Below are 26,249 nucleotides of genomic sequence, written 5' to 3'. Positions count from 1 at the left end.
TCCTCACTTTGCCATGAGAAAGGACTTCATTTTCTATCAAAATAGCATTCTAGAGTATCATGCCTTTGTATTTAAGATAAAACATGTGTGTAAGATAAGACAGTGTTTATATTTAATATTTATGACTACTCTATGTATCTTAAAGAACTAAATGCAGTTATACAAAGCACTATTGTTATATATTAAATATATTGTATTTGTCATTTTGAAAAAAAGATTATTTTGGAAAATATTAAAGTAAGTCAAAACTGTCCCATTTTCCCCTATATTGTATGTTTTAAAAATTCCAGTTGGATTCAAAGCATATAAAACAAAAGCCCCCTTCAAATTATCATCAAGAGACATTATGGCAAAAATCCAGAAACCATTCATAGCTGGACTGAAATAGTGTGAGTCCAGATCATTTTTCAGTTTTGAAAAGAAAGGAGGGAGGGGAAGAGGATTTCAAGAAGAGAATTTAAAAGGAATTATGGATTGTGCTATTTCAACAAACTTTCTATAGAGGATTTGCAAATGTACACTGTGTGCTGGAATGAGACTGGAACAGAACCAATCCACATGACCAAGAAGACGGAAGCAAACATCTGACAAAACCAACATCTTACAGTACAATTCTAAGAATTTACTTCTGAGTAAAGAGGACAGGTTCTGAGTAACCACTGAGTTCAATGAGGCTTACTCCCAGGTGGTATGCTTAGGATTGCAGCTTTTAAGAGAAAACAGAGTATATATTTTATTTATCATATTTATATACTGCCCATAACCTGTGTCTCTGGGCAGTGTACAACAAAAATAATACAAATTATGCAAAATTAAAAATGATTAAAACATTAAAATCATTTAAAACCCAGCATTATAAAAAGTCTGGGTGAAAAAATATGTCTTCAGTGTTTTTTAAAAAGTTGCTAGAGATGGAGAGGCTCTTATTTCAACAGGGAGAACATTCCAAAGACCAGGGGCAGCAACAGAAAAGGTCCATTCCTGAGTAGCCACCAGACGAGCCAGTGGCAACTGTAGAACCTCTCCAGAATATTATTATTATTATTATTATTATTACATTTATATCCCACTCTTCCTCCAAGGAGCCCAGAGCGGTGTACAACATACTTGAATTTCTCTTTCACAACAACCCTGTGAAGTAGGTTAGGCTGAGAGAGAAGTGACTGGCCCAGAGTCACCCAGCTAGTTTCATGGCTGAATGAGGATTTGGACTCGGGTCTCCCCATCCTAGTCTAGCACTCTAACCACTACATGGCTCATGGTGAAGACAACATTTGTAGTGGTTAGGGTGCTGGACTAGGACCGGGGAGACCCGAGTTCAAATCCCCATTCAGCCATGACACTAGCTGGGTGACTCTGGGCCAGTCACTTCTCTCTCACCCTAACCTGCTTCACAGGGTTGTTGTGAGGAGAAACTTAAGTATGTAGTATACCACTCTGGGCTCCATGGAGGAAGAGCGGGATATAAATGTAAAAATAAATAAAACAATAAATACCCAGGGCTTAAGCAGCTCAGGTCTTTATAGGTAATAACCAACCAGCACCTTGTATTTTGCCCGGAAACTTATCGGCAGCCAGTGTAGCTTTTTCAACACAGGAGTAATAAGCCAACCTGGTTGCCACATTCTGTACCAACTAGAGTTTCCGGACTATGTACAAAGGCAGACCCACATAAAGCGCATTGCAGTAGTCCACTCTGGAGGTTACCAGCATATGTACCACTGTCCTGATCTCAACAAACATACGCTGCTGGCGTATCAGCCGAAGCTGACAGAAAGCACCTCTGGCCGCTGCCTCAGCCTCAGGAAGAGGTTTGGATTCAGACACATGCCCAGAAGACTTCATACCTATTTGTTCCAGGGGAGTGTGATCCCATCCAGATCTGGCAGATCAAAATCGTCTCTCGAGTTCCAACCCCACACAATAAGTACCTCCGTCTTATCTGGATTCAGCCTGTTTGTTATCCCCCATCCAGCCCATCACTGCCTCCAGGCAGGTATTTAGAGAGGTAATGCCTTTGAGGTTTACACAGAGAAAAAGATTTTCGTGTTATCAGCATACTGATAATACCCCATTCCAAATCTCCTGATGATCTCTCTCAGCAGCTTCATGTAGATGTTAAACAACATTGGGGACATTATGGAGCCCTGAGGGATACCATACAGAAGTTCAGATTTTGAAGAACAACAGTCTCCAAGGGACACCATCTGGAATCTGCCTGAGAGGTAGGAGCGGCACCACCACAATGCAGTGCCTCCCACCACCAATCCCCTCAGGTGTTTCAGAAGCGATACTATCGACCATAGTATTGAAGGTCACTAAGAGATCCAAGAGGACCAACAGTCACACTCCTCCCATCAGTTCCCCATTGGAGATTATCCATCAGGCTGACCAAGGCAGTCTCCACTCCATAGCCTGGAAGCCAGTTTGAAATGGGTCTAGATAATCAGTTTCCTCCAAGATCGCCTGGAGCTGGGAGGCCACCACACTCTCAAGCAGTTGTGACAATGTAAGCCCATTATTAGTGCATTGGATGGAAAATTGAGCAGATTATTAGATGCTTTAGGGGACTGCCCTGTAGAAGCAGAGCATCAAGGCATGCTCATTTCTTCTTTTCTATTTTATTGGGTGTTTTTACATGTCATTCAAGGCCAGGCTAGACAAAATGGTGAGAATCCTGTGATCTAAAGCAGGTGGGTCAGGGGGGCATGGGGATAGAGAAGGGAGAATTTCATCTTTCCCAGATCTAAACTATCTTTCTCAGTTCAGGGTTGCCCGGGTGTGTGTGTGTGCAACTGGGGCAACCTGCCCAGGGGCCCCCAAAGCAAGGGGCTCACATCTCATCTCATAGTCCCCCAACTTTGTACACACATGCAGGAGCCATTTTAGAGGGACCACCAACATCACACCTGGCCCAGGCCCCATAAATTCTCTGGGCAGCCCTGCCTCAGCTGCTGCTTGTCTGGTCCATGTATGTCTTCCTCCATGGGGCAAACAACACTTTCAAGGAACAGTTCAGATCAGAAGAGTTGTGGGTCCCAAACTGAATCCATCCCAAAGCTTCTATTTGTCTCATAGGGAAAACTTATAGCTATTGTAGGGTGCTTGAATGTTTTTCCAGCAAGACAAATAGCAAGTTGGGAACTTGCTTTCTCCCCCAGTTTAACCGATCCCCCTGCTATTATTTGCTTCACTGGGAAAACATAAAGTATGGTACAAACAGTACCTTGGGACGGTGGAGCAATTTAGATCAGAAAAACAGAGCAGGAAGAAGAAGGCAAAGAGCCGTCCCCCAGTGCTTCAGCCCCAACCAAGCCTTCAACCCACCCACTTGAAAAAACGTCTGTGAAGTTCTCATAAGTCTCCTGTCTCTCTTCTTCTAAGTGTCGAAGTAAATGCTACATAGGATTGGGCTATAAAACAAGTTTTTATATGCCCCACTTGCAGTACAAATTGAAAATTCGCTAGAACAAAAAGAGTACGAATTTGAGAATGGCCGAGGCTCCGTTTTGTTTAGTAACTCGCACGAATAACAGAGGGCGGAGCTCATAGGCACATTTCCAGCCCGATTCTGTTTATTCGGTAGCAAATCCATAGAATTCAAGTAGGACTTACTCCCAAATAAGTAAACATGCACCGGAGAAGAAGTCTCAGTAACTCCCATTAAATAAAGTGACACCGATGCAGTTGCAAATTCAGAAGTGCAGGGGCTCTCCACTCCATGACAGCCCCCGTGGCCATGCCCACCCCAAGAGCCAGAGAAGCCGAGCAGTTCCGGCGCTCCCTCGCTGCTCGTCCCCGCTCCACCCCTGCGGCCTGATCTCTGAGCAAGCACGTATAGGATTGTACTGTTAATTATAGCAAAGGGGCTTCCCCCCCCCACAAGAACGGAGGTTCAGGAGGTTCAGGTTCAGGACTAAGCCAGCGAAAGCAATCCAAGCTATCCATGTTTACTCAGGAGCCCCGTTGATTCCAATTGGACTTATTTCCAAATAAATACGTAGAGAATTGGAGCATATAGACGTCAAAAGAATAAATACTTTGTGACAGATAAATGGGTTAAGGTTTTATGTTCGTTCGTTTTTATTTATTACGTGCATCATCAACCAGCCAAATTTAAGCACCTAAGCATTCTAACGACCACGAACGGGAAAAATTCAGGAACGTGCATAGTTCATTCTAAATAATCAGTTAAACGTAGAAGTGTTTATCTTTGGCTGGGCCGTATCTACTCGCTTCTCCATCATCTAAGTGATAGCCAAAATATATACACATTACGAATTAGTTTGCTGGCCAACAAAAAAAGGAGTCCAGGTCTGAAAAAAACGACGAAATGTTTTTCTTTAAATTATTATGTTTTTAGATTCTATCATGCTTAGTTTTATGAATTGTTCCGCATCGCCTTCTCCAGGTGCATTTACCGTCCACTACCACTTCATGCGATCTAAAATGGTCCGTCCGCAGCTTTCTGACAACGGTTCCTTACGGTTCAGACAACAGCACGTTCTTTCTCCCCTCGCGCTTAAATGGTTTGTTCCATTTCTCCCACGCCGACGGCTTAGCATTTGGACAACTGCAGAAAGGGAATCCCCTTTCCTCCCGCCTTCTCTTTCTTACCTAGTCCCACTCTATCGCGATGCTAATTCCTCACTAATCTTATCTATCTAAATAGAAAGATCTCGCGAGGCTTGGGGTTAGGTTCCCACGCCTGTTATGTCTAACTCTTGAGACAAGGAGAGAGAGGGTGTGTGCGAGTAATTCGGTGGGAGGGACAGAGAGTGTCCGTTCCCTTCCTAATGAAGCCGCGCCCCTTTTTTGCGTGTGCGGTGACAAGAGGTTAACCGTGCGCGTGCGCGTTGTCGGCTGGAAGGGGGAGCGGTTGGGGTGCGCGCGTGTGTGGTGAATATACTGGCTCCTTCTCGCGAGAGTAGGAGTTTTGGCGAGAGTTTGTGGAAGATGGCGCCTGTTGTGACAGGGTGAGTGCGGGGGGGTTCGTGGCATAGTTCCTTCGGGGTTGCTTCTTCATGCCCGTAAGGGGGCTCTGTGGCCTCCGCCTGTCTCATGTTGAGTCTCACCTCCGGATCTGAGCGGGCGTTTCCCTCCCTTTAGAATAATTGAAGCTTCTTCCCCCGGGGGAACGGGATGGGGGGAGGCCGCGTCGCCTGGGCGTTGGGGGGTTCGATGGCTGGGTTGGGATAGGGGAGAGTTGTGCGTGGCCCTCTGGGTGGGCACTGCTGGAGGTAGCTCTTGACAGACGCAGTCTATGACGGAAAAGAGGGTAGAGTTCCCTTTCTAGCAACCTGGGAAGAAATACGTGTATGTGCCTTATCTTGGGTCAGGCCATTGGTGTGTCTAGGCTAGAGTTGCCCTCGGACTGCTTGGGCAGAGGTTTGTTCCTTCCCAGCACCTGCTACCTGAGATGTCTTTAATTGCTGATGCCTTCTTCTAAAACACAGGGTTAAAATCCATCCCTTGTATTTAGTTGACAGAGTAAAGGGAGGAATAAAAAGTAACTTCGCTTGTGCACGTATCCCAGAGTAAACACTGAGGGCACGTATTTCTTTTATTCTTTCTCCTAAAGTAAAGGGGAACATTGTACAGTAAAGGGCTTTGGCCAAGAAGTGGGCTATAAATCCATTTCATTGTGCTGGGCTTATTGCATCAAATCAACTGAGTGTGATTGCCACCACTGCCCCTGTGGGTTTGGGGTTTGTCTGGCTTAAAACGATGTGCCCTAAGAAATTATCCCCTGGAGTTGAAGTTATGATGGTCCTCCCTTTGGTGGCAAGAGAAACTTGGAAAGTCATTGTGCCCTCATTGCTGGTTTGGGGATAGGTGTTTCTTTTTCTTCCTTCTGGTTTCCTAATGTTTCTTTTTTTTAAAGGGGAAAATAAGTGGAAATAAAATACTACAAGCATTTCAGGAAGAGCATCTGTTGCTTTGAGGGTGTGTAAGTTGGTGTCTGTAATGAAACTCAACCCTTTAAAGTGAGAGCTGTCATTTTAGTCCCATGACTGTATAGTTAAATTGACCACTGTGTGTTATATAACTAAATTTCCTAGCTTTCTCCCAGTACACTGGTGACCCATTTGGTTGCTAATGTGTTCCCTAAAAAGGGTTGGATCACAAGGCATGTATTCTATAAATACTTAAATTAATTGTACCCCATGATTAAACTTAACTTTTTTTTTAGGTTGCATGCTCTCTAGTCACTAGGTAGTACTAAGTTTGGTTTCTATTGGCTCTTTACCTAGTACACCATCTAAAATGTGTACATCCAACTTTGCTAATATGGAAACTACCATGTTTCTCTTTACTTCTACTCTCTGCTTCCAAGAGATCTACGTGTTCCACTTAGTCCTGGAGACAGATCCAAGTAACTGCTAGATCTTAAAAGTCTCCAAAAAAGATGAGAGAGGGAAAGAAAACAGCTATTTTATTTTTATTTTTGAGTAGCCCTTTGGTGCAAACTGAAATTTGTCTTGTACCTAGCCGAGGTTAATCTAGTTAAATCTGCATTAAACTATCCCCTCTCCATCTCAAAGTGGTTACAAAATGCTGAGTTTAAGACCATCATGCCCATCTTTGTGCCTCTCCCCGCTTCCCCATTGCTTAACACATCCAGTCTGAAGAAGAGTTCTGGAGAATCTGAAAGCATGCACACTACTTTGTGAGATTTTAGTTGTTCTTAATAAAGATATAACACTTTTCTAGCTTTTGGGGCACCGTAACTGTTTTTAGGATACTGAGCAATACTATTCTAAGTCATAATGAATAACATGTCCCAGTTTTCCCTCTAGGGGCCCTCTTGTATTGCAGGCAGCAGCAGTTAGTGATTCCTTCCTTGTATTACCTGTAGTACCCCTCAGTTTGCGGTGTAGACTGCAGTAAATATTGCTGTCACTTCTGCATATCCCAACTATAATTGCTATACATTTTGGATTTTTTTTGGCAAATCCAATTGTCCAGTCTTGAGTTGTGGAATGGGATTAGTGTGTGTGTGAGGTAGGTGTCATGTCACTTTATACCACATACCGGTAATTGTGTTGAAAGTAAATTCTTGTTGGTGAAAGAATAGCCGCTTGACTTGAAATAGCCACTTATCATTTACAGATCATTGATTTTCAAATGTTGCAGAATAATTTGCTGTTTCTGGTAATGTTACCTTGCTTGTAGCCTTATTTGTTTCTTAAAATATGTTCAGTGGAGGTATGTCTCCTCTATTAATATGGAATTTATTTTTACAGTATATCTTTAGAATTAGTGCAGTGATCACTTGGTTGCAAAAGTCAGCAAGGTGTTCGTTCTGTTGTGTTTTAATAAAACATAATATGCTGCTTGATTTTATTGTGTCGATTACTTTCTCTGATCGTGCTGTTGCTGAAAGCATTCCTTTTATCTCCATTGACAAAGTATTCATGTTACTCTTTCTTCCAAAGAGAGCAGGATTTATTTTTAATGAATTCTAAATGACTCCTTTGAAGTCTAAATGACTTACTTCTGAAGTTGGAAGGGCAAGATGAAAATATTCTTTGAAATGTTTGATTGGCTTTTCCATAGATTCTGTTTGTTCTGATATTCAACTCAGAAGGTGTCTTGAATATGAATTGCCAATGCTGTTCTTAATTTACCATTCCTCTTATTTTCAAATTTTTACCAATTATAAAATGTAGCAAACTATGAAATATGAAGGCAAGAAAAATATGTGATTTAAGGTTATAGTGTTCTAATTAAGGCAACACAGAATTGTGGTGTTTGGTCACTTCAGATCCATTTCTGACATGTTCAGCTTCCAAAAAATTGTGGTGTCTGCTTGCTTGTAGTTTGTCTTTTGTATATTGAAAAGTGGAGGAGCTTACAATTTTGTGAAACTCTTCTAATTTAATGCTACTAAGCTTGGCAAACCAAACTTATCTCCCCTTACAGCTGCTCCCAATACTGAATATCTTTTCTTGCTGACCTTGTTTATTGCTTTAATCACTGCAAAATTGCTAGGCATTTTACATGTAAATATGGAACACTTTCTATTGTGTAAATGCAGTGTTGGGATACGTAATGGAAATGTGCCGATATCATCTAGAATTTTGTCCTCAGATAGAAACCCTGAATATTTTGAGAGACAAAAGTTGCATGAAAGGCATCAGATTCTCTTTTTTAAAAGCTGAAACTTTGCGGGACCTATAGCTAATGGAAAACAGTACAGCTTTCTTATGGCACATGAGCACATAACAAGGGGAAGAGTGCCACTGATAGGAAGGGATGTGCACGGAACCGCGGCAGGGAGGCTCGAAGGTAGCAGAGGTCTCCCTTTAAGAGCGGGAGCGGGTGCACTTACCCCTCCCGCTGCTTTCCCCCTGCCAGCGGCCATGTTTCTTAATGCCCATCGGGGTGGTAGTGTACCTCCCTGCCGCCCCGTTGCCCTTGTCTTCTAGATATGATCGGGAGTCACCGACGTGCCTGCACGCACCGGCACGGGCGTGTGCCGGAAGATGAGGGCAACAGGGCGGTATGCTGCCGCCCCAGTGGGTATTAAGAAACACGGATTCAGGCAGGGGGAAAGTGGCAGGAGGGGTAAGTGCACCCTCCCCCACTCTTAAAGGGAGACCCCCGCTGGTTCTTCGAACCAGTTTGGAGGCCCATAAAGGGCCTCCGAACTGGTTCCGTGCGCATCCCTACTAACAGGAACTGCAGAAAAGATGAATTGCCAGCTACTATATAAGAAAGCAGAATGTAATCAGAGGAAGGGATTAAGAAGATGTGATGCTACATCTTGCCACTGAGAATTTTTTGTTGACTATATCCTCAGTAAACCTTTGGTAACCATGGAGAATTGCTTAAACAAATTAGACTACGTTTGGGTATGTAGTCTGCCTCACGTTGGGAGGTAGGGCAGCTCACAGTGTTCTTGCAGTAACTGTCCAAATCGATCCTCCAGAGTTTTTGAAGGGACCTGGATGGATAGGGGCCATACAGTCTGTGATACTGATATTTCTCAGAATCTGCAAAAAAGAGGGCTCCAAACACTTAGCGAGGCAGCATATTTGAAGCTGGACTGTTCTATTTACTGTAAAAGGTGAAGTGTGCCATCTAGTTGGTGTCAACGCCTGGCGACCACAGAGCCCTGTGGTTGTCTTTGGTAGAATACAGGAGGGGTTTACCATTGCCATCTCCCACACAGTATGAGATGATGCCTTTTAGCATCTTCCTATATCTCTGCTGACCCATTCAGGTGTTTGCCCATAGTCTGGGAAACATACCAGCAGGAATTTGAACCAGCAACTTCTGGCTGGTTAGTCAAGTCATTTCCCCGCTGTGCCATTAGCAGAAAAACAGCTTCCATGGTAGAATGAGACTTTGGCAAAATAAGCAGCAAGTGCTATATTACTTTTCTCTTTATTGGCCCACATGACTGTGTTCCCCAAAATTAAGGTGCAACATGTGGGTGTTCACATGGAAAGGAGGGTGATAGCACATAGAGCTGAGCGAGCTCTGTCAGCTACAGGTGGAATGCAACTCTAATAAGTCAGAGAGACCAGATAGCCACAAGTGAGAAAGACTTCATGTCTGTAAGATCACAGGAGGTGGTTAAGTGTTGTTGTTTTTTAAGTGTCTGAAAACTTCTTAAAGCTTTCACTTGAAACACTTTTAAATTGTCACTCTCATCAGAATATTTTTTTTTTTTAGAGGAAAGTGCCCTAGTACAATATTCCGAAAAATCCTGATTCTTTCAAAACTTTTTTTTAAAATTTCAGTTTTAACTGCTGACACCATACTGGAGAAGCATGGCTACCAGTACCTAATTTTCTTGCTTCCCAACAGGTAACTTTCTTGCTTCCCAACAGGTAATATGTGACCACAACTTTATAGCCGTATCCTAAGTGCTGGTCATGTGGCATTCCAGCAGCTATGTCTGCACAGTACTGTATTGCAAAACTTGATATTGCTCAATATTCCGGTGATAGTGTTGAAGGCACATACTTGTACACTTTTATTAATAGGTAAAGGGTGAAAAAAATTCACATTACATTAGTAACTGATCAATATTCATTCTAGTCGAATTGACGTTCTTTCCCCTTCAGTTCAGATAACGATGTAGAAAAATGCCAACTTCAGGTTCTTTTCCAAATATCTAGGTTTTAAATTCAGAATATTGGTTACATTTGTATCCAGCCATTTTCAAAACAGTGACTGACATCCAGACTAGTGTTGCACTAGCACATGCTTCAAGGTAGTTCTTCAAAGATGCATTATGCTCATGTAGGATGTTACACGTTCTGTTTCATGTCATTTGTTGTGCATTCACTATGGTGGCACTTCTGGTTGCACAACTTCCTGGAACACTGCAAATTTGCACAGCTCCACAAACATCTTAAGTGCATGAAACTTGTTGCGCCAGCGGAACACTAATTTTGATATCAGCCAGTGTGCTTTCCTCACTATTAAGCAGATAGTGATTTGCCTAGAGCCACCCAGTTAGCTTCATAGCTGAGTGAACCTGGGTTCTGCACATTCACACCTGACTCATTTGACATAGGAGGGCATAGGAAAATTATTCAAAGTACTCTCATTGAAATTAAAGCAAGTTAGGAATTTCAGTAGAACTACTTTGAGTAATTTCCTCAGTATGTCAGCCAGTGACTAATCTACTATGCTGCTTCTACTAGAAATTTCAGGTAAACCAGAAGCCTCCCCTAACTGCTATGTTATTGATTTCTTGAAATGTTTTCTTATATCAAAACTTTAAGTAAATATTGCTGTTTACCGATTTTGCCCAGTGATATATGGCCTGACTTTGAAAACAAAATGACGTATTCAGTGCAGATGTAGTTGGAATACTAATTTGTATTTCACATTATGTTTATATTTGTATTTCACATTATGTATTTCACAGTATGTTTATTGCGGACCAGATTAACAAACAATAACAATTAATAACATTAATAAGAAAATTAAAAAATTTCAGAAGTTTACAAAATCACAAACTGTTCAAATTACTAATACAGTCTTTATGGAGCTTCAATGCCACAAAACAGAACTTTGCCACATTATCTGAAATTACAGGTTTAAAATTGGCCAGCATAAATTCCAAATAAAATTGGTCTGTGTGACCAGGATAAGTGGTTAAAATAGGAGCAATAAATTTGGTACGAGCGTCCTTATAAAATTGGCAATGAAGAATAACATGGGTGATGAGCCGCAGGGACAACAGCGCTGATCATAAACACACTAATATGTTCATGGGTTGTTTATGTTTGCATAAAATAATAATTTAAAAAACCCCTCAGGAATTTAGGAAAAACTCTCAAGTGTTAACAGTGTTCTAAAGCAGGGTTTCTTAACCTTGGGCCCCCAGATGTTGTTGGACTACAACTCCCATCATCCTCAGCTACAAAGGCCATGTCTGGGGATGATGGGAGTTGTAGTCAACAACATCTGGGGGCCCAAGGTTAAGAAACCCTGTTCTGAAGTCTTTTTTAAAAAAGTACTGATGCATGTTTGTAAATAAGCAATCATTTGCAATGAGTATGAATTGTCTCCAGGTGAGCAGGCAGGGAAGCTTTTGTAACCTGGACAAGATTTATCTTCTTTCGTTTTTTCCAGATTGTTGATATGGCATAAGTGACCTATACTGGTATTTGTGGGCAGGCAACAGTGATGTGGGACGGAACATCTTTGAAAAAGAAGAACCAACTTCTATTTGGAAAAATATCTGTCTCACATCACGGTGTTGAAATCAGACCAGTAAATTAGCAGATAATAAGTAACATATCTTTGGGCATGCTAAAAAGCAGTATATGTTCATAGTTTGAGTGTTTTTCCCCTTTCTAAGTGTTTAAATCTGTGTTGCTATGTTAAGATATTTACAAGTGTTTCAATATAAATAATTTCCAAGTGAACTTTGAATGTGTTAGGAATATAACATTTAAACCACATTGAGTCTGTTGATTCTTGCCACCCACCCCCAAATCAGATATTTAAGTTCAACTACTTGGCTAATGGAAAACTTTGTGATATTTAAACAGTATGTAAAATTATCATGGTGTACTTTTTCATGTGCTTTTAATACAAATGTTATAGTCACTAACTGTATGTGTGTGAGAGAAATAACATGCTAGATCATAATCTATTTAGGGTATCAAAATTTACATAACAGAATGGTATTTACATAACAGAATACCTGAAAAGGTATTCATATGCAAATGTGAAAAATTGCTTGGGGGAAATTTTCCAATTTAAAAATTTCTGGGAAATCTACATCACTGGCAGGCAAACAAGATAAAATTTGTTGCAGACTTATTCTTTATTAAGGCTTAAGGTTCAGAGCCAGGGGTAGGTGCTGCAGATGTTGTTAGCATGTATCATTTTCATTTCTTTTAGAAATCTCAATTACAAATTGAATTAAATGTGTGTTAAATTCAGGCTGGATTGATTTAGATGTCCTCTTGGTAATTTAAATAATAAAAAACTTCATTTATCAACTACTTCCTAGATAAAGGTGCATACTAATTGATTGCTATAGCAATCTAATATTGCTTTTGAAATGTTGCTTCACTCTGACAACCAGACATTGAGTCTCTTTGTTGCATTGTTACACTGTTCCCCCCTTTCTTTCTTTTTACCCAGTGAAAGAATTTCTTTTATTACCTGAAGTCATGACAGGTTCCAGCTGACAGGTGCTAATTGGTATCAACACTAGAAGGTGCTTTTTGTTTCCAGAGTTCCAATCTCTTTTAGTCCGCCTCTTTGCCTTTGTCATATGGTGGCGCAGTGGTAAAACTGCCTGGTGGCGCAGTGGTAAAACTGCTGCCCTGTAACCAGAAGGTTACAAGTTCGATCCTGACCAGGGGCTCAAGGTTGACTCAGCCTTCCATCCTTCCGAGGTAGGTAAAATGAGTACCCAGAATGTTGGGGGGCAATATGCTAAATCATTGTAAACCGCTTAGAGAGCTTTGGCTATAGAGCGGTATATAAATGTAAGTGCTATTGCTATTGCTATATAACTGCTTTGTTGCCCTGTTCAACCCTCAATCCACAAACGTAAATACTCTTTACCACCACCCCTTGCTTCTAGTTGTTACTGGGCAAATCTGTAATTTCCATGAGAGAAGGTTGCTAGAGTAATACATATTTATAATTAGGTTAATGATTCAGAGCCAGATTCAGAGATCAAGTAGTTATTAAGCATAAAATAGGAGTGAATTTTCACCTAGATGAATGAGTGGATGGCATCTGAATGGGCTTAGCACTCCCTAGCCCCCCAGGATCAAGCCATAATATAAGTACATCAGGTAATGTGCTTTTTGAAGGCTGAACAAAGTGCTTCCTCTATAGTTTTTTATTTAGACGGAAAAAGTATTTTGTACATTCATGGAGGTCATATGTTCATGAGGGTCTTGGAGGGCATATACCTATGTTAAGTTCAAGTTTAATTTTAAATCAAGTTTAAAAAAAACTTCTTATGGCTGATCCTTCAACACATCTAAAAGTACAGTCCATTAAACAAAAATCCATTTTTTAATCCACCATGTTTATAGTTATCCACTGAGATTTGAGAACAGGGTAAGAATCTGCCTGTGCTGTGTTAAGATATGAACAAACATCCATCTTTGGCTATATTAAAAATAATGATCAATATCCCAATTAATACTGTGTCACTGCAACAGCATTTCCCATTGCTTGAGAGAGGCATTCTTCCTTCTGCAGCCACTTGTGCCTCCTGAAAATATGTCCCTGAGGTTTGGGGTAAACCAAAAGGGGGAGTATGGTGTGGCTTCAGTCAAAAGAACTCTCTCAACAATTGCCAGATGAGTATGTGGAAATTTCCTAATGTAGTTCAGTAACATTTTTATGTGCACCTTGCAGATGCCGTGGTGTTCTTTTAAGAATGTGGGGTGGTTTTTTTGTATACTGCCCGCTACTGAAGTCTCTTTAGGCGGTTTACAATAATAAAATAAACCAAGCAATTTTAAAACAATTTAGTATATGTGCTGCTGAAGTGAGCACAAAATAATTAAAACATATTAAAAGTTCAAATTAAAATAGCTGTCCATAAAAACTACTAGATAGCTAAAAAGCTCCGCTGAAGATATGTATCTTCAGTTGTTTCCTGAAAGTCAACAGGAATGGAGCAGCTCTGATCTCAGCAGGAAGTGTGTTCCACAGCTCTGGGGCCACTACAGAGAAGGCTGTAGTGAACTAACTTTGTGAACTAGCATTTACTGAATTATGCAAAAGCTGGGAAGCTTTATTTTATTGAGGAAGAGTTTCCATTGAAGTGCTTTGAGGACTGGGGTCTGAGTCACTAAGGAAGGGATATTTGGAATGTCTTCTGAGAAACTCTTCCAAAGCTTTAAAGAGCAAGCAGGTTTTTTACATCTTTTATATGTTTCTTGGTAAGATAGCTATATTCTGTTCAGAGATTGATCATGAGTGCTTCCTCTGTTTGCTGTTTACTTAGCAGGATCAGTTGTCATATTATTATTATTTCTTGTTTACACAGTCAGACAGGTGTTATTGACTGGTTTGTTTTATCCAGACATCGAGTCCTTCCCAAGGACCTGGGATGGCTGAATTTTATCATCAATACTGTTGGTTATTATAGATATCGTCGCAAAATATAGGCTGTTCCCAGTAAAGTTGCTTTTTGTAATTGGCTGATGGTGATTTCTGTGGCCCCTATGGTGTTGAGGTGCTCTTTAAGGTCTTTTGGGACTGCACCCAGGGCGCCAATTACCACTGGGATTATTTTGGTCTTTTTCTGCCACAGCCTTTCAATTTCAATTTGTAGATCTTTGTATTTGGTGATTTTTTCTATTTCTTTTTCTTCTATTCTGCTATTCCCTGGTATTGCTATGTCGATTATTTTCACTTGTTTTTCTTTCTTCTCGACTACAGTGATATCTGGTGTATTGTGTGGCAGATATTTGTCTGTTTGTAGTCGGAAGTCCCATAATATTTTTACATCTTCATTTTCTTCAACTTTTTCAATGTTATGGTCCCACCAATTTTTGGCTATAGGTAGCTTGTATTTTTTTTGCAGATGTTCCAGTGTATCATCCCTTGTCATGCCTTTGCTTGTAGTCAGTCTGTGCGATCTTCTTACAACAGCTGATCAGGTGGTCCACTGTTTCATCTGCTTCTTTACAAAGGCGGCACTTGCTGCTGTTGTGGATTTTTCGACTTTTGCTCTTATTGCATTTGTTCTTAGTGCCTGTTCTTGTGCAGCCAGTATTAAACCCTCTGTTTCTTTCTTTAAGTTGCCATTCTTAAGCCATTGCCAGGTCTTGGTGATGTCTGATTTTCCACTTAAATTGTGCAAATATTGACCATGCAGGGGCTTATTTCTCCATTTTTCTGCTCGGTTCTTGACTTGTTCTTTCTTCTTCTATTATTATTATTATTATTATTTTCACATTTCTATCCTGTTCTTCCTCCAAGGAGCCCAGAGCGGTGTACTACATACTTGAGTTTCTCTTTCACAATAACCCTGTGATGTAGGTTAGGCTGAGAGAGAAGTGACTGGCCCAGAGTCACCCAGCTAGTTTCATGGCTCAATGGGGATTTGAACTCAGGTCTCCCTGGTCCTAGTCCAGCACTCTAACCACTATACCATGCTGGCTCTCAATTTACTTAATGACAGCTATGGTATTTGCTCGAATCCAAGACCAGGTCCTCCCACCCCAAGTTCTTTGATGGTGAAAAGCTGGAGGTCATCTTAAATTCAAAGTCCTCTCCCTGTTGGGTAAATACAGGGATTGATTGATTGATTAATTAAGTGCCGTCAAGTTGGTGTCGATGCTTAGCGACCACATAGATAGGTTCTCTCCAGGATGATCTCTCTTCAGCTTGGCCTTTAAGGTCTCTCAGTGGTGCATTCATTGCTGTCATGATTGAGTCCATCTACCTTGCTGCTGGTTGTCCTCTTCTTCTCTTTCCTTCAACTTTGCCCAGCGTTATAGACTTCTCAAGGGAGCTGGGTCTTTGCATAATATGTCCAAAGTATGATAGTTTGATCCTGATCATTCATGCCTCGAGTGAAAATTCTGGATCAATATGTTCTATGATCCATTTGTTTGTTTTCCTGGCTGTTCATGGTATCCTCAAAAGTCTTCTCCAGCACCAAAATTCAAAAGCATCAATGCTTTTTCTACCTTGCTTCTTCAACTACAGGTATGACCTGTATTTATCCTGTATTTTTAAAGGGAGTCATATTTAAATTTAAAGTCATGTTTTTTCAAGTAAATACAGTAATTGCTATTAAACTATTATGCTGCTAGAAGGCAGACAGTTTGGAAAAAAACTTTCTTTAGGCTCCTTACATGGGTAAGAAGTCATACCACTGCTGATCTGTACATCTTTGAAAATACTTGAATATGCAAGTGACTGGCCGTGGCTTGCTTAGGATACCTATGCTGGAGCTTGGTGCTGAGCAAGTTACTCACTAGTGTTGTACTCCAAATATTGGAGCAACTATGAAGAACAGCAGTCCTTTGAAGTGGGATTTGAATTCATTAACTTCTGGTAAAGAGAACTAGAGCTGCAGCACTTCCCTTTGTCTTTAGAGTGAATTGCTTGATGGGAATCACCAGGGCTCAGGAAATCTTCTGGTCCATGTTGAATGAAAAATGATGCCTGACAAGAGAAGAAAATCCTGATGAGTACCAATGTAGCTCGAAGAAACATCTGACAAGTATAATGTTTTGTCTGTCTGGTGAACTGAGCCAACATTTCTTGACACCCCCCCCCCCGGGAATCGCCGTCATGGAACTACCTGTGATGCAACAGATTTTTTAAATTAGTCATTAATTCATTTTCATGTGTTCTTGTAAGTAGTGGGGCTGCAACTTAGTTCTCTAAAACTTTCTAGTGTTTAGTACCAGTATCCTTGTAACTGATGTCCTTCACTGATCCTATGCTTGAATAGGCCTGCTGTATAGGCTGCACTCTGTGTTTGCATTTTAAGACTAAATGCAAATTATATTTTAACATAAAATATAATGTTTAATTTGTTCCTCTTGATGAGATACACTTTCCAGCTTCTGGCATGGAAGATTTTTTCACTCCCCCCCCCCCCGCCATCACTGAGCACTTGTTCACTGAGTGCTTGTTCAGTAGGGAAAACAGAAGGGTGCCACTTTTGCCCACCATCTCGTTTCTGAGGTAGCATCCCCCTAATCTGCCTCCACAGGGCTACTTAAGACCCATCTTGTCCTAATGTGGGGGCGGGGGGGACAGAACAAACTGTTAGATAACCTGGTTGAAGAGAGGATCATGAAAGGAGCAGGTTTGAGCATATATTTAAGCCAACATTAGCCTCTTCAGCTAGCATGAAGGCAGTTATTGGAAAGAAATTTTTTCAGTCCCCATGGTATATGTTTGTGTGTTTATAGTACGCCAACTTGGTCGCTATTTTCATGGAGAACAACTCCATACCTTTTTCTATCTAGTGGCAGGTACTGTCATTACTGATCTAGTTTTTCTTTATATTTTGGTTTCTTCTTTGGACTGGTAAACTGATGAGTAAACTTGCATTTGGTAATCAAAGATGAACTTTTGCAAGCTGCCTTTGCCAAAGCTTCACAGCATTTGGCTTAAATAGCTTCCTGGAGATTCAAGACAGGTTACAACATGGAGCCAGTGTGGTGTAGTGGTTAGAGTGCTGGACTAGGACCGGGGAGACCTGAGTTCAAATCCCCATTCAGCCATGAGACTAGCTGGGTGACTCTGGGCCAGTCACTTCTCTCTCAGCCTAACCTACTTCACAGGGTTGTTGTGAGGAGAAACCGAAGTATGTAGTACACCGCTCTGGACTCCTTGGAGGAAGAGTGGGATATAAAACGTAAAAACAAAACAAAACAAAACAAAATAATCTAAAACCAGCAGGGAAAATATTCCTTAAAAGGTTTACAGGTTAAAATTTCTACTAAATAAATTGCAATATCAATTTGCCATGGCTATTCAAATGAGATAAAAAGCTAAGTGGAGAGCTGGTCTTGTGGTCGCAAGCATGACTTGTCCCTTAGCTAAACAGGGTCAACCTTGGTTGCATTTGAATAGGAGACTAGAAGTGTGACACTCTAAGCTATTCCCCTCAGGGGACGGATAAGCTCCAGGAAGAGCAAAAGGTTTCAAGTTCCCTCCATGGCTTCTCCAAGATAGGCCTGAGAGAGATTCCTGCCTACAGCCTTGGAGAAGCTGCTGCCAGTCTGTGAAGACAATACTGAGCTAGATAGACCAATGGTCTGACTCAGTAGGTTTGTTTGTTTGTTTATTTATTCGATTTCTATACCACCCTTGCAAAAATGGCTTAGGGTGGTTTACACAGAGAAATAATAAATAAATAAGATGGATCCCTGTCCCCAAAGGGGTCACAGTCTAAAAAACCCACCCATAAGATTGACACCAGCAACACTCACTGCAGGTACTGTGCTGGGGGTGGTTAGGGTCAGTTACTCTCCTCCTGCTAAATAAAAGAGAATCACCATTTATATGGCATATTCCTATGTTCCGAAGATGTCCAAGTGCTTCCTAAAGATGCTTTGGCTTCAGTTACCAAGAGTTAGAGAGTTCTCACCCTTGTGGAACATCCCATCATGTACCAGCTGTATACCCTTGTGGGTACTATAGTGCTTTCAGTTGATATAGGGATCGTGCAGGAACATAGGGCAGATGCCTGCTCTTGCGTTTGCAGTAACCTAGCTATTAGAGAACTATAGTTTAAAACCAGCACTCTAAATTATGCATATTGGATATCTGTATCCAATAGAATACAGAAGTATGTGTCAGCTAGCTGGGATCCTGAATAATTTCATTGCACTTGCATGTGCATATAGGCATTATATATATTATATACCTATATGCACACATGCATATGCATTATTATTTTTTAACTTCATCTTGCACAATGCATTAGATTTACCTCCACTGGATTTCAGCTCTGATTTGATGATCTACAAGCTGAAGAAACTGGAGATTCCTGCCCTGTTCAAAGTTTTAGCTTTCCTGTTTATATTTTTCTTTTCTTCTTAGTGTGTGCACTTAAGGGAATAAGAGCTCATTCTGCTAAGTGAGACCAGTGGTTCATTTACTTCTGTTTTGTTGAACTACTTATGATGCTTTACCTTCTGGCTCTTTGGATGTTAAGCGGATGTTAGTCTCTCAAGCTCTTAAGACTGGTTTTGCTCAAAAAAAATTTCTTGGGCACATGTAAGAAAAAGGCCTATGTGTGAAGAGATATGGAGTCTTCAGGTGATTTCTGAGTTGGAGATGGTGGGAACTGAACCAGATGGCTTCAAAGCTGTTCTTTGCTGTTTAGCTATTCCTCATGTTGGAGAAGAATTAACCTTGTGTTAAGGTGTGGAAACTGAAGCTCTTCAGCTCCTTAACCGTTTACATTTGGGAGGCTGGTTTCCTTGTTGCCCCACAAAGATTTCACCTATCTTTAGATGTATAATGCAAAGTGAATAGTATTTCAAATGTGTGGTGTTGTTTCTCCTCTTGTCCATTTTAGTACTTTCCCCCTTAGTTTCTTTACCATCTGCTCACCAGTTTTATGCAGGAAGACCAGAGTTTCATTTCACAAGCTGTGGAAAGATGGCTTTTGCACTTATTTTTTCAAATGATATCTGGCCTCAGTGGCTAACAAATAAAATCTCAATATCGCTAAGAGCATTGCAAAGCACATGGAAAGATAATTTAATCATTTATGAAATAATGAAATTATAATACATTTAATTTTGGAAAGTATCTATTTTAAGTTATTTATTTTGTTTATTTATCATATTTTTATACTGTCTGATATATAAATCTCTAGGCGGTGAAAGTTACTCTTTCATCAAGATTTTGTTTGTCCAAAGAACTGCTTTTCCTAGCGTTCTCTTTTCCTTTGGAGTCTAAGCTCCCCCATCTGGTAACATGTTGCACTTCTCCTGGTTTTCTTAATCTGTCAGTGCATTGGAAGCCAGTCCCTTTTTATAGGATTACTTTCCTGCAAAGCATTGCACCTAGGCCATTATGGAATAACCTATCCCTTGCAGGTTTTAATGTACTGTGAGGACTTTAGTGGGCCCAGATAGGAGCAAGCTTTTTGTTTAGTTATTTAGTTTAGTTATTTAGTTTTTGTTTAGTTATTTAGAGAGAAGTTTCCTTCCTCTCTGTATCAGTATATGAAAGAATAGCCCCAGTTCAGAGGCATGTGTTGTCTTGTTCCAGCTGGGTTGAGAACTCATGAGGTGCTGTTCAGTGACTGGAAACATAGACTTCTAACCTTTTCCTTAGTGGTAAAACCTTCCTGCCTGTCACCAAATGTCTAACTGGTCTCACACAGGAGGGTGTTACCAGTAAGGAAAAGGAAGCATGTAACTTACACCCAGTTAGAGGTGCTGCAGAACCTGGGATAGCAAATTGAGCCAAAATCCAGATTTCACACCCCACAGTGGCAGTTGTTATATATGGATAAATCTCCAAATCTTATTGCAGGCCTTGACAAATTTTCTTTGGATCTAGCAGCCAGCCCCAAAATTTGGGAGCTGGGCAATGAACACTTGACAAAATTACTAGAATTAGTGATGGACATTGTGAGGTAGGTAGGGTAAATGTATTTTTCTCTCCCTTCTCTCTTTGTCCTAGTGTGCCAGTGGGAATGGAGTTGCTTTTATTTTCTTTCTCCAAATTGTAAACATTTTCCCTTTTCCAGCATTTGGCTAATTGGACTTTTTTTCTTCAGTTGATTTTGTATTAGTTTCTTCTCATGCTTTCTACTGCCTTGTAGCATGGAAGCATCACATATGGGTGACATGTTAGTGGGTTCCCTTTCTGAGGCTAGAAGTAGGGAATAATTAGAGAGGCTTCCTCATGCTCTAAATGTCCGTGCTCTGCCTCTCCCGCACAAAGCTCTAAGCCATCCATTTCCCTTGAGGCTTCTACTTAAAACAACACAAAAAGGCTACAAAGAAAACTAAACATCTAAAAGATGCCACTTGTCCTCAGAAGCGCCAGAAAAACAAAGTGGTCTCCTGAGTGAGCATTTGCTGGTTCCAGTTGTATGTAAACAGCATAAACCCCACCGCTTGCCTCATATCCCGCTGTGAATTTGTCTGCTCAGAAAGACTCTCAGTGCCACCATTTTGGTGGCACTATTGCTGTGACTCATTACGGGGTGCTGCTCAAATGGGCACCATTTCAGGGACCACTCCAGCATTCCTGCTTTATGGGCAGGGGGAAGGGGAACCGGCCACTCAGTGTCTCCCCCCCCCCCGCATCCCTTATCAGTGCAGGCAACACAGTGCCCATGGGGCCCAGGCTCATTGATCAGAGTTCTAGCTTGCTAGTCCTTGATGCTCTGCCTCCTGCCATGCCCATTTAACCTGGTTTGAAAGAAGGGCTTACTTTCCTTTCTCGGAGGGGGCTCCTCCTCCTAAGAGACTCATTCTGAGGCCACAGGCTCCTATTTTGCTGCCTCCAAGTGCTCCATTGGCCCCTACCCAGCCGTTGCCAACTCCTCTGGCCCCAGCACCAGTTTTGCCTTCCAGTCCAGTTCTCAGATCAGTTCCTCTGATACAGAGTCCTCTGACTTACAACAGTCTGACAGAGGAAAGGGAACTTTGCAATGAACAGGCACCTCCTCCAGTGCCTAATTCATCATGCCTCTTTGCTATTTCGTACTTCAAAGTCCTTCTGGCTATGTTCAAAAGAGCCATAAATGACATAATCACAGTAGACAATGCACAAATACACCTGGATTAGAGCAAAATGTTTTTTCCATTATTGCTGCCTTTTCCCATTATTCCTTTTCCGTCTTTCTTTAAAAATGTCATGTTGACTGAATGGGGGATGCCTGTCTTGGCTGGGCTGGTCCTTTCTTTTCCAAAAAATCTGTACAACTTACCTGCAGATGTTATGTCTCTCCTAGCAGTTCCCCCAGTGGATGCTCCCATGGCTCAGCTGGTCTCTGGGACATTCATGAACAAGGAGCGAGATGAACAGCTCAAGGCTCCAGAGGATAAAAAGGCAGATTATCTCCTCAGAAAGGCCCACAAAGCCTTGGCCTTCAGAGGTTAGAGCAGTGATGACCAATTCCAACTTCTCCCAAGCATCTATTCTTTGGGCAAAGGACTGGTACAGTATATTCCTCCAGAAAATACAAAGTTGCATCAGATCATTAATAGGCTTGCTAAGGCAGTGGCTCTCATGGCTGACTCTAGTCTGGACAGTATTCAGCATGCCTCCCGAACCTCAGGAGTTGCCGTGAATAAGGTTTCTGGCTGAAGAATTGTTATGTAGACTACAAATCCAAATTGAGACTCTCAACCACCCCCTTTCAAGGCCTAAAGTTGTTTGTGGAATCCCTGGAACCAGTCCTAGTGGAAACCAAGGACAAAAAGAAGGCTATGCCTTCAGGACATAGGGATTTCCATAGGTCATTCAGAGGCTCTTCTTCCTCATCTTCCTATCATCCCTACAGAAAATTTTCATGGCCGATGGGCTCCCAGTCCAGAGACAACCACTCCACCTTCTTCAAACCTGGTTGGCGTCAGCCATGGAATCAGCAAAATGGAAGCTTCCAGACCTCAACAGGGCCACCAGTTCCCTACTAGACTTGCTCACCAGAACTATAATCTGCACTGTTTTGTCAGGAAGAAGTCCTTTAGCATGGAATCGCTCAAGTCCATCAAAGATGCAGTCCAGGTCAAGGATTTCCTGGCTCCCGTAGACATGTCAGAAGCTTACCTGCATGTTCCAATCCATCTCTCCTACTGCAGGTTCCTGAGGTTTTTGTTCAACCAGCAGCACTACCAGTACAGGGCAATGCTTTTCAGCCTGTCTTCAGCCCCACATGTGTTTACCAAACTGATGGCTGCTCTTATCACTCACATCTTCATCCAGGGCACTCATATCCACCCATAGTTGGACGATCTGTTGAATCATTCACCGTCCTTCATTCAGGCCACCAAGGGGTGTGCAGTTGACTGTCCAACTCTTCCAGACTCACGGCTTTGTGGTCAACTGCAGTGGCACATTCTTCCCTTCCAGTATGCCATCATGGAGCGCATACACATGGAGAGTCTGCTTCCACGCAGACTCCGCAATTTGTTCCAGTGGTGGCTCTCTCTAGGATTGGAGAAAGGCCTTCCCTTGACTGTCCACAACAAGGTTGTCATACAGATGCGAGCCTCTTGGGCTGGGGGGCTCACTGTCAACACAGATTTGCTCTTTGTATCTTTTCATCCTTTCTCCATGGGCTCCAAGGTTTCTATGACAAAGTTGGCAGTGTTTTAAAGCAACCATTGCCCACCCGTATGAGGCCCTTCAACCCCTTTTGGCATCAGTGCCCACCATGTTCTCCTTAATTTTTTTCATCTGTGTGCTGAATGAGTTTTGTTCTGGGCGGCAGTATCAAGGTAGTGTGCACGCACTTGCATTCAGAGTGGGACCTTCTTGATTAAACCTGAGCGGGATCTAAAATTAATTGAGTGGACATCAAAAACTGTGTGAGTGCACGCACATGCCTTAGAGGGAACACTGGTGCCCACTCTACGCAAAGCGCCTCTACTTAGACAGTGTTTTCGGCCAATGCCCCTCTGACTGAAATCCGTAAAGCAGCTACGTATGACCTCTATCTCCCCTTTCATCATTAGTTATAAGATCTCTTCTTTCCATGCCTCTCAAGCAGCACTTGGTCACACAGTCCTGCAGTAGGTCATCTGCTTCCTGCCCGATACATGCTGGCTTGGGCATGTCCCATCTTAGAGGATGAACTGCCTATACCTTGGGGAAAAGAAACATTGGACTTGCCATGAAGGGTTCTTTTTCTAGGTATAGGGAGCCCTCCCTGTGGATCGCCTCATCCAGGCCGCCCCACGGATCGCTGCCTCTTCATGGTTGCCTGTTGGGGGTATGGGTGCCAGTATTGGGCGGAGGGAAAGGCTCCCAGGATAATCCAGTTTTTAATTGTGTTTCTTTTGAGTCTTTCAAGCTGTTTTCCCCCAGAATGGGGGGACTGAGTGCCTTCTAGCTGTCTACTGATACTAGTCCGTTCTTAAATTTGATTGGTTCCTGTCTCGAATGAGCATGCAGAAGCTGATAACACATCATAGAGGATGACCTCCCTATACTTGGAAAAAGAACCCTTCACAGTAAGTCCAATGTTTCTTTCTGTCTCAGCTTCCACAAGATAGTTATTGTTTAAAGTGGAGGGTAAACATTACCTTACATTACCAATAAGAAATCCTTCCCTCTTTTCTTCCCACTTCCCCCTGCTGACACCGCTACCACTGTTGCTGCTAATTTTGTTCTGGCTTTCTGCACCAGTGCCTTTCCTGGGGCAGGGGAGGGGAAAAACCCAACAGGGAAGTGCAGGGCTGGGTAGGCAGCGGTGATCGGGGCAGCAAGTGAGTAAGACGGTAGCTGCTCCTCCTCCAAAACTGTGGCAATCCACATCCTGCCCATTGCTGTCCCCACCTGCACAGAGCTCTCCTTGCCTACATGCAGCATTAGTTGTTGCTTTCATACTCTGGCTCCTTGCACAACTGCTCCATTCAAAAGTTGAGGGAGGAGGCAGGAGGGCTTGCCCAGGATGACTTGGAGAGGGAAAAGAGGAGCTGGGAAAAGCTGTGTAACAGTGGGGAGGAGGAGGAGAGTGACAGTGGCATGGGCTCTCATCCAGGAGGCAGAATTGTTATGAAGCAGCTATTAAACTGGTTTGCTGTAGGCGCCACAGTTGAGTTTCTAGGTGCCATTGCTTCCTGGTGCCCAGGATTTTTTGAGCCTTATTTTATTAGATTCATTGTTCTTCTCTTCTCCCCCACACTGATGATACATAAATTGTGCTTCTCCCTAGTGTCCAAGTTCACTAGCTATCTTTGAATTGTTGAACTTCTTAATGTGTTTCAACTGCAGTCATAAGTCTTTCCAAGCAATTCACGATGACATAGGAATGTTTTTCCCCTTTGGTCATCTTGGTCTTGAGCAATGCAGTCGAGTCCTTCAGCTCCTTGTATCGGGTCAACTGCTTCAGCTGTGTCTCTTAAATGTGTTTGATTTTTTCATTTTGCTGTTTGTGCAGTCTCTGGTTTGAAAAAGCATATATGAAGGCTAGCTAGCTGCTTAGTATTTGGTAGGGCAGTAGGAGTTGCCACATTTTCCTTTTTGTTGTACCATGCCTCTTCTTTTTTTTGTAAAGCTGGATAGTACACCCACAGGATTGAACTCTGTGAACTGCCTACCCTAGCTGCCTAGAGCACTGGGCATGCACTCAAGCATAATACTGAGAGGTCTCCAAGAAGCTCACAAAAATTCTGAGCAAAGCATTTGAGAAGATGGGTGAAGACTTGAGGGAGGCTTGACTGTTGTGCACATGGGACAGGGCGTTTTTCGTTGTTGCCACCAGGCTCTGGAATGCTTTCCTGGTCGGTGTCTGTTCTTTGGTGACTGTGGCTGCTTTTAAAAAAACAACTGAAAACCTTGTTCAAACTTTTACCCCTTAGGGTTGCCAGTATCATCTTTCTGGCTGCTCTGTTGTTTTTTATGGCTGTTTTGGCTATTTTATGTGTTTATGGTTTTAATTGTGTAGATCTAGGGTACTTAAGAGAGCTCTTCCTTTGTCATGAACTTTGCTGCCTATTAAGATCACATCGGGAGGTCCGGTTATAGTTGCCGCTGGCTCATCTGGTGACGACTCGGGGCCCGGCCTTCTCTGTGGCTGTCCCAGGGCTTTGGAAAACTTTGCCTGTCAAAGTAAGAGCTTTTTCATCTCTAATTGCTTTTAAACAGACTTTTAAGACAACCTGTTTGTACTTTGGTATAGGGAGGTTGTCTTCAAACACTGGGTTATTGGTCACCGCATGCTCTGAGATAGGGACAGGAGATAATTGATTATAGAGATTATTGAACAGGCTAGTTCCCGTAGACAGGATAGCTGTCAGTCAAGCCACAATTCTGTTCCTGTCTTGCTCTAGACTGGCAGCTCTTGGAAAACGATCTCACTCAAAGCGTTGATTATTCTCTTGCTTTTTCAGGCTAGTTCCATTCTTTTTCTCCCTTATTCATTCTCTGTGTGCAAGGGTAGGAAGGGAGTCATCTGTCTTCCAGTTTCCCAGGTGGGTTTCCTCTCCAAAGGTCCCATGTCTGATTCCGGGGGAAAGGATCCCTTTCCAGCTGACCTGCACTTGTCCTTTCCTTTGCATGAAGAGGCTGCTGTGGCTGTTTCTGCTGCTTCGGTGGCACCTGTTCCCAGAGCCTCTCTCCTGCTG

At 42.2% G+C, this 26,249-nt stretch overlaps 1 protein-coding gene across 4 annotated transcripts in view; it reads left to right on the top strand.

Moving 5' to 3' along the window:
- The window catches only part of RBPJ (recombination signal binding protein for immunoglobulin kappa J region), a 147,420-nt gene that overhangs the window by 74,451 nt on the left and 46,720 nt on the right, over positions 1-26,249 (top strand). Inside the window, exon 1 of one of the 4 annotated variants that reach the window (XM_053255638.1) lies at positions 4,824-4,976. The exons of 2 other annotated variants lie outside the window; for them this stretch is intronic. In XM_053255638.1, coding sequence (XP_053111613.1) covers positions 4,957-4,976 — 20 coding nt within the window. In that variant the 5' untranslated portion in view covers positions 4,824-4,956. Of the gene's footprint in view, positions 1-4,823; positions 4,977-26,249 lie in introns of those variants that run through there. One more of the 4 variants, XM_053255636.1, reaches the window with a different exon arrangement.

Source organism: Hemicordylus capensis, chromosome 5 (genome assembly GCF_027244095.1).
Source record: "Hemicordylus capensis ecotype Gifberg chromosome 5, rHemCap1.1.pri, whole genome shotgun sequence".
NCBI lineage: Eukaryota > Metazoa > Chordata > Lepidosauria > Squamata > Cordylidae > Hemicordylus > Hemicordylus capensis.
This window is presented reverse-complemented; position numbering and strand designations above follow the sequence as displayed.